This window comes from Montipora capricornis, chromosome 4 (assembly GCF_036669925.1).
Source record: "Montipora capricornis isolate CH-2021 chromosome 4, ASM3666992v2, whole genome shotgun sequence".
In the NCBI taxonomy this organism is placed as follows: Eukaryota; Metazoa; Cnidaria; class Anthozoa; order Scleractinia; family Acroporidae; genus Montipora; species Montipora capricornis.
The window spans coordinates 8,041,613-8,049,112 of record NC_090886.1 but is presented as its reverse complement, the minus strand read 5'-3'; the positions used below and the strand labels follow the sequence as shown (position 1 = coordinate 8,049,112).

At 40.9% G+C, this 7,500-nt stretch overlaps 1 protein-coding gene across 1 annotated transcript in view; it reads left to right on the top strand.

Moving 5' to 3' along the window:
• LOC138046042 (keratin, type I cytoskeletal 9-like) overlaps positions 1-7,500 on the top strand; it is an 18,736-nt gene that overhangs the window by 10,507 nt on the left and 729 nt on the right. Inside the window, exons 3-7 of the mRNA XM_068892727.1 lie at positions 317-1,163; positions 1,587-1,705; positions 3,616-4,014; positions 5,872-6,033; positions 7,293-7,500. The exon at positions 7,293-7,500 is cut by the window's right edge and continues 729 nt beyond it. Coding sequence (XP_068748828.1) covers positions 317-1,163; positions 1,587-1,705; positions 3,616-4,014; positions 5,872-6,033; positions 7,293-7,500 — 1,735 coding nt within the window. The remainder of the gene's footprint in view (positions 1-316; positions 1,164-1,586; positions 1,706-3,615; positions 4,015-5,871; positions 6,034-7,292) is intronic.

Here is a 7,500-nt window from a genome sequence, read left to right as displayed (position 1 = left end):
AATTTTTTTTTCAGGCTTTCCATTGGTTGAGAAAGTGGTGTGAGACTTTCAAGTCAATCATGTCACTAAGCCTTAATAATCACAATTTTGTTAAAACAAAGAACAAAGAAATTACTCCAAACCACTGAAAATCCCTTAAAGCAATGCTTTGCTCTATTCTATGAACAGAAGACGACGGTATGAATTTGAGTTTCAGGTTTAACCGAGAGATTATCAAGGTACCTTGATGATCCCTTGGTTTTAACGCATTCGTGTTAAGGCCAAAGGATAAACTGAAATAAACAAATGATAATAAACATTTCTTTAACAATTTCAGACACACAGCTGAAAGTAACCTTTACCACCCTCGGTGCCAAGGGTCGCACAGGCCCCAGGGATACATCGCAATATCATGGGACACCGCTGGAAGGCAAAGTACAACTGGATAAGGGAATTCAAACATGGATCGTTCCGACAACAGGGATGTATAGCGCGACAGCCTGGGGGGCGTCAGGGGGGAACGGCATAAAGGAAGGAGGGGGAGGGTGGACGCTGGGAGGAAAGGGCGCCAAGATTAAAGGAGTTTTCAAATTGACCGCTGGAGAAAAGTTGAAAATCCTGGTAGGACAACAGGGGATCTCGAACGTCCAGGGGCGTGACGTGGGCGCGGCCCCACCAGGAGGTGGGGGTGGGGGAACGTTTGTCATCAAAGGGGATGACAAACCTCTCATCATAGCTGGGGGAGGTGGTGGAGGGGCGGGATTTGAGTCTGTGAATACTTCCCTAAATGGAGACAACGGGCAAAAAACGGAGAATGGAACTCGGCATGGGGGTAATAATGGTCTGGGAGGGAGGAGATCACCAAATCCGGAAGGTTCCGGGGGAGGCGGTTATAGCGGAAATGGGGAGTCATCCGGGACTTGCTCAGGAGGTAGTAGCTTTCTTAACGGGGGTGATGGGGGCCAAAGCTTACCCGGTGTCTCCGACGGAGGGTTTGGTGGTGGAGGAGCAGCCACCGCATTTCCGGGAGGAGGAGGGGGATATTCCGGGGGAGGAGTAGAAGAACTAAGCTACGGACGGAAGGTCGCAGGAGGTGGAGGATCTTATAACCGCGGTACAGAGCAAGACAACTCTGAAGGATTAAATATTGGGGACGGCGAGGTGATGATCACGTTGATTGACTAGCAAAGCATATACACTTATCAAGAGGGAACAGTATTAGGATGTCTATTACTTACTTATTTAAAAAAAGATCGACTTTAGTAAGTGCTGCCAAGTGATAGTAGATAAATAAATTAGTTAACAGATAAATAAGTCAGGAACAACGAAAGGAAGGAAACGTGAATTTGAGGCGAACACATAAACGCGAGGAAATTTTGTGGGAGAGAAAAGGATAAAATGTTGATTTAGTGTCTTTTTAGATAGAAGACGCGCTTCGTAGTGCATTCTGAATTCTGATTCAAGAGCCTGGGTATGAATATGCAACTTCTTTTCACTTATTGACGTCAAGTCACAAAGTAAAAAAATTAAAGTCTGACGTAAGTAGTGATGACGCCACATCAGAACTTTGCCAACCAAAGTCACTTTGAAAGTCTTTTCATTTTCAGCCAAAGTCAAAAGTCACAAAAGATCGTCTTCAAACTAATACTACTGCTAACAAAAATCCACCAGGAAAGGGATGATTTGATTCTAACACCTGACAATTTCAATAGAGCGAGTTTCAATCGTGTGTTGTAAAACCAAAACCAAAGTAATTACTCTGGCCAAGCAAAAAGGACGGAGACAATCCAGTAAACCAATCAAAACTCGAAGTAATTACACGTAGCCGAAACAAAGCGCGGGAAAATATGCACGTATGAGCCACGATTGGTTTTGGTTTCACTTCTGATCGGTTGAAAAAGTGGCGCGAGAACTTTGAACCAATCACTGAGTGAAGTAATGCAAAATCAAAGCAATTCGCTAATTATTTTCGACACTCAATTGAAAACGGCTATAATACTTCTAATCATAACCCTTACAATTTTATTCAAATTTGATTGGCGCAATAACTACTTTATTTTTCACTAATTATTGTGTACGGTTGAAATCCGACAGTTGGCTGTAATCGGATACCTGAAATCGGACAGTTACATCAGCCAATCATATTAAGTGCACTCAGCTTAATCCACCAATCACAGAATTTATCACAATAACTATAGCAACAACCACTTACCCTACCGAACTGGGGATATTCCAAAATGGACAAATTTGTAACATTAGACAGTGAAAAAGGCATGCATTAAATTTGTTTCTCGGAAATTGTAATGGTTATGATTAATTGGCAACTGGACTTTGTGCCGTCCAGTTCGGTCTATAATCATACTCGTCATTAAACGGATCGGACTCCCGCTTCGCGGTCGTTCGATTTTGTTAATCACTCGAATGATTACAGACCAAATTGCACTCCACTCAGTCCTATTTCCATCTTGAATAATAATGATAAACCTCATTTAAGTGTAAAATGTATTTAGCGCTTAGGCACTATAGCTAATTGGACACGTTGTACAGAAATCAAATAAAATCAAATCATAGGTTGGTTTTTGAGGAGAGGTAAAATTAAAAACCGGAGCACCCGGACAAAACCTCTCGGTACAGAGTAGAGACCCACATGTGACTTCAAGTCTACGAATCGAACCCAGGCCACACTCGGGTCGGAGGCGAGTGGTCTCACCACAGCGCCATACGTGCTTCTCCAATCAGACAAAAAGTTATTTGCTACAGGAAATCTCGATTGATTACTTGTTATTTTTTTCTTAAATTCATAATGGTAAGGAGGTATAATACACACTATGTTAAAACGGATACACGAGAAGAATATATTTCCTATTGTCCCATTCTATCTCCGTCATACGATCATTAAGACATGAGCACTTTTGACTGTGACACTGGAATAAAATAAGCACAGGAACACCAAAGGGGTCGTCTCGGCTGAGATGATTGTGCTTCGCAGGCATTAGCCACGTGATGAAAAAAGGTGGAGATTTCTAAAGAGAAATGTTACCTTGTTTTCGGTGACCTAAACATGTTCATGCTTGGGACACAAAATAGGCCAGCTGGTATTTTCGGAGGCAGAATCAGCTCATTAAGTTTCTTGCTAATCACATTTTCAGGGTTGCGAATTGATGTAATTTTCCGACGTCTTCAGACAGTATATTTCAAAATCCTTTAGAGGGGAAAGCAAAGGACTGTTTTGGAAAAACAATAAATTTTACCGTTGTGTGACCCTTTGAGTAGATCGAATTTATAAAATTTAACACAGTGTACAAATGACAAATCGAATTCAACTTTTGCGTTAAAACGAGTTTCAGCAAACGTGACCTCGTGTAACTCTTATTAGAAGGAATTTTATTAACCTATGACAAATAATGACAACTTCTATTCAATAGAATTGGTTTTGTTGAGTCTACAGAACATTTCGCAATAGCATTTGTGTATTTACGTTGCCGAATAGAGAAACCCTTTAATGATGTCTCAAATGTACACAATTTATTAAAAGTAAAAAACTCAAAGCATAAGTTGGATGCTAATTAAACACCGTTTTAACTATTAGACATATTGTCACTTTCCCTTGCGAATGAGTCTTATAAAATAACTGAGTGGTTCCGCTTCGAGAATTTTATAAGGTTATCTCGTTGATTTTGTGGTGCGGTCTTCTTCGCAAAATGATGTATCACTGCGTGCTGAAAACAGCTTTCATGATCATAGGGTTTCTGTGTCTGGGATCCGCGCAAATTATTCAGCAATCGGGTCTTTTTAGCACCAAAGAAAATACCAAAATCCATGAAGGTGACATGATCAAACTGCAAGAGACTCAAAGTTTCGTCGCTTGCACGCACAGTTGTTTATCAGATCCTCTATGCACTTCTTTCAACTATGATACTCTCTCGAGAAACACCGGATTTTGTGAGCTCTACAAAGACAGCGGAATGGCGCGACTGATCGATGAACGCGGTTGGGTGTGTGGACATCTTCTCGAAAAGCAAAAAACTGTGAAACGTAAGTTTTCAAACCATTGTTTTCTTTAAAATTAGTTTGGTCTTGTCTTTGAGGGGACCTTAACGAATATCTTCATTAAAAACCTGGCTCAAACATTCGAATCATGAAGAATTTGTCTTTTTGACTTTCGAATGCTAATTGGCAATTCATATGAGGATGGCTAAACGTCATCTAACAGTTTTGGACGAGACAAAACCAACTCTTGAATTTGGAGAGAATTTTCTTACACAGATATCCAGCTTAAAAATTACATACTGTCAACCTCTAGTAGCCTTCAATTAATATATTACACCAAAAGATGACACATGATCCATAACAGAGGTGTAGAAACTCTTCTACATGGTGAGAATAAAAATTTGACCGTGTATGAAGCATTTCGCTGTCTGGGTTAAAGGGATAGGAAGTTTTTCAAGCAAACTAAAATGTGTAATCTGGATTCCATCTAATGAAGGTCTCAGGAGACAAGACGAAACGTCCTATGGTTATGGTAGGGCCATTTCTAACGGCGTTGAAAATGCGATTGGATTCTGTGGTCCTATTTTCAATTCATCAGGCCCATTCATTCCTTTAAATAAAGTATAAAAGAACAAAAGAAAATATGTGAATCACGGTATAATCGATGGTATTGTCTATCTTCTAGCCTAGATACCTTTGTAGCTTTTGAGTGAAATCCCTACTTGTTTACAGACAGTGGACAGAACCTGGCCTGATACTATCTTGCTTAAATTGACGTGCGCTCTTCAAACCCTTCCCTCATCTTAATGTTTTTATGATCTTATCGGTTTCTGTATACATACACTTATCAACATTACCACATAGATGGGATCAAAGAACTGTACTATGCACTTACCGGTGCTCGAACTCGAAGCCTCCAGATCTATAGCTCAATGTCTTCACCATTACATTACCACGACAAACACAGTTCTTTTCATTATTTACCTTTGCATAATAATTTCTTCAATTTATTTCAGTGCGTATTCAACCTAGGTAAAATGAGGATCACCACTTATTTCATTCAAACGCGACAAAAACGTAGGCAACTTTTTAGTTATATAGACGGCGCGCTTAAAACTAACGAGCAACCCGGCACTTTTAAATCTGCGCGCTCACGATGCAAAACTTGTCCTTTCATTCTTAACAGTAGCAAGATATCGGGATCTAAGCGATCTGTTAAGATCACCGATCGTTTCACATGTACCTCCGCAAATGCCATTTATTGCTTAACATGTAATTTATACAGTAAATTATACATTTGCGAGACAGGTAGACGACAAGGCGACCGATTCCGCGAACATCGTCGCGATGTTGGGAAGAATTACAAGGATGCATCTAAGCTAGTCGCTCGTCATTTTAATCTCCCTAACCACTCCAAAAAACACATGGCTATCTTCGACCTTTCCCTACATCAAGGTACGACGGAAAGCCGCTAGAATCTAGAACGCTTTTTAACTAATGTATTGCTATTTTTCACGTTGGCATGCTACCACCAATAGCGTAGCTCCTACTCTTCTACTATAAAAACTACACATAACCCACAATTTCTCGATTCGCTCTGACGAAGGGCTAACGCTCGAAACGTCAGCCTTTAGAATCTCTGTACGGTGGCCAATTTACATTATCAACTCCGTTGATGTAACCAAATTTTTGTAACCTCGGTAAAAACGAATTCAACCTGAAAACGGATTTTACGGCCAACAGACAACTCCAATTTCCCAATACTGCAAGTTTACAAAACGTGAAACCATTGGCATGACAGCATCTCGATCTCAATCAAAAATTAATAAATACAAAGCTAAACTAATTATATCTCTCACCAAGCTAATTTAAAATAACTTTTCGTATTATTTTAATCGCTAGCTCCAGCTCAATGTAAAACTTGGCGAACGCAAGATGGCGGGTGCTGTGTTTTTCCCTTCATTTATCAAGGAAGCCCGCGAGAATCCTGCGTTTTTGATGGACAGTCGTGGTGCTCTCTGACTGAAAACTACGATTTGGACAAATTAAAAGGCACTTGTGAAGGTAAGATATTCATAATATCAAAAGCGTTACATGTGCATCTACGTGTTTTCTTCTTTTTTTTCACCATCGTAAAAATTAGAGAGAAGCATGACGCATTGATGACTGTCGAGAAAGAGGTAATTTTATCAGAATGGCCAATGTCATGCGCAGTAAAGCAAGTTATCGATGGCAAACCCGGGAAATCTCATATCTTTAATTTAGCTCCTTACTGCGCATGCCTAGCGGTCCCATGATTTTTGAACACGTTCTTTCAAAGCGTCTTCCGGAACTCGAGAGAGATGACAATAGCAAAAATCCCGTCAAGTTATAATTCTCTTTACGCTAATCCCTCCGCGAATATTTGTGAAGAATGTGTCATTTATAGAAAGATGACACTAATATGAACGACGCTTACGCTTCCCGATAGTCGGGTTTGCCGCCAAATGCCATACGTCTGCTCCAGTTAATTAAGTTAATCAGTGTCTTTTTTTGATAAGAAAATGTCTCAACGAATGTAGTCTGTTGACTACTCCGTTTCACATCTAAAACTTAACATTTAATGACGTGCAGGTGCTCGCACGTTAATTGTATGCCAGACAATGCAGCGCAATGTAAAAAAAAAAAGCATTTTAGAGAGCTTTAGAGGATTAGTAACAGCCTGAAACTGTCGCCGACGTCTGTAACTGCCGAAAACTCTAGGTTTTCGTAATTCGGTATTGATCGCCAACAGAGGCAGAGAGAGGCCTGGGATGTGTCGCAGGGAAAATGAAAGAAACATTTCCAATTTTCCTAAAGTTACGGTAACACGAGCAAAAAGAACGTCGAACTTGTCTCGCAACATTGCTGCGAAACTAGTCGAAAAGCGATGTTGCGCGTTTTACATCCAACGCACAACCTGTCTCGCAAAAACAAAAATGTGTTGCAAGTTGCTGTGGCGTGTTGCAGAAAGTAGAGGTCCGTTCTACTTGCTGTGACACGCTGCAGCAACTTGCAATACATTCTTTTGTTGCGAGACAGGTTGTGCGTGGGATGTAAAACGCGCAATATCGCTTTTCGAATAGTTTTGCAGCAATGTTGAGAGACAAGTTGGAAGTTTTTGTTGCTCGTATTACCGTAACTTAAGATGTCGGCGACCAATCCAGACGACCGTTCACCGTTAACATTTTTCATAACTCTGCAAAATCTGGGACGGTCGTAAAATCCGCAATCATGTGGGATTTTCCCGACATACGAGCATTCTTTCTTGTAATTGGTGATTGCATACTCCTTGTCTCCGCTAGATTTTAACGTCACTTTCACAACTCTTGGTGCCAAGGGCCGAGGGGGACCTACAAACGCAACAGGGTACCGAGGGACCACATTACAGGACAAGGTCAAACTGGAAAGAGGTATCCAGATGTGGCAAGTGCCTCGAAAGGGAACATACGTCATAGAGGCCTGGGGAGCATCGGGGGCAGACAGCGATAAAAACGTGGGAGGGATGGGAGC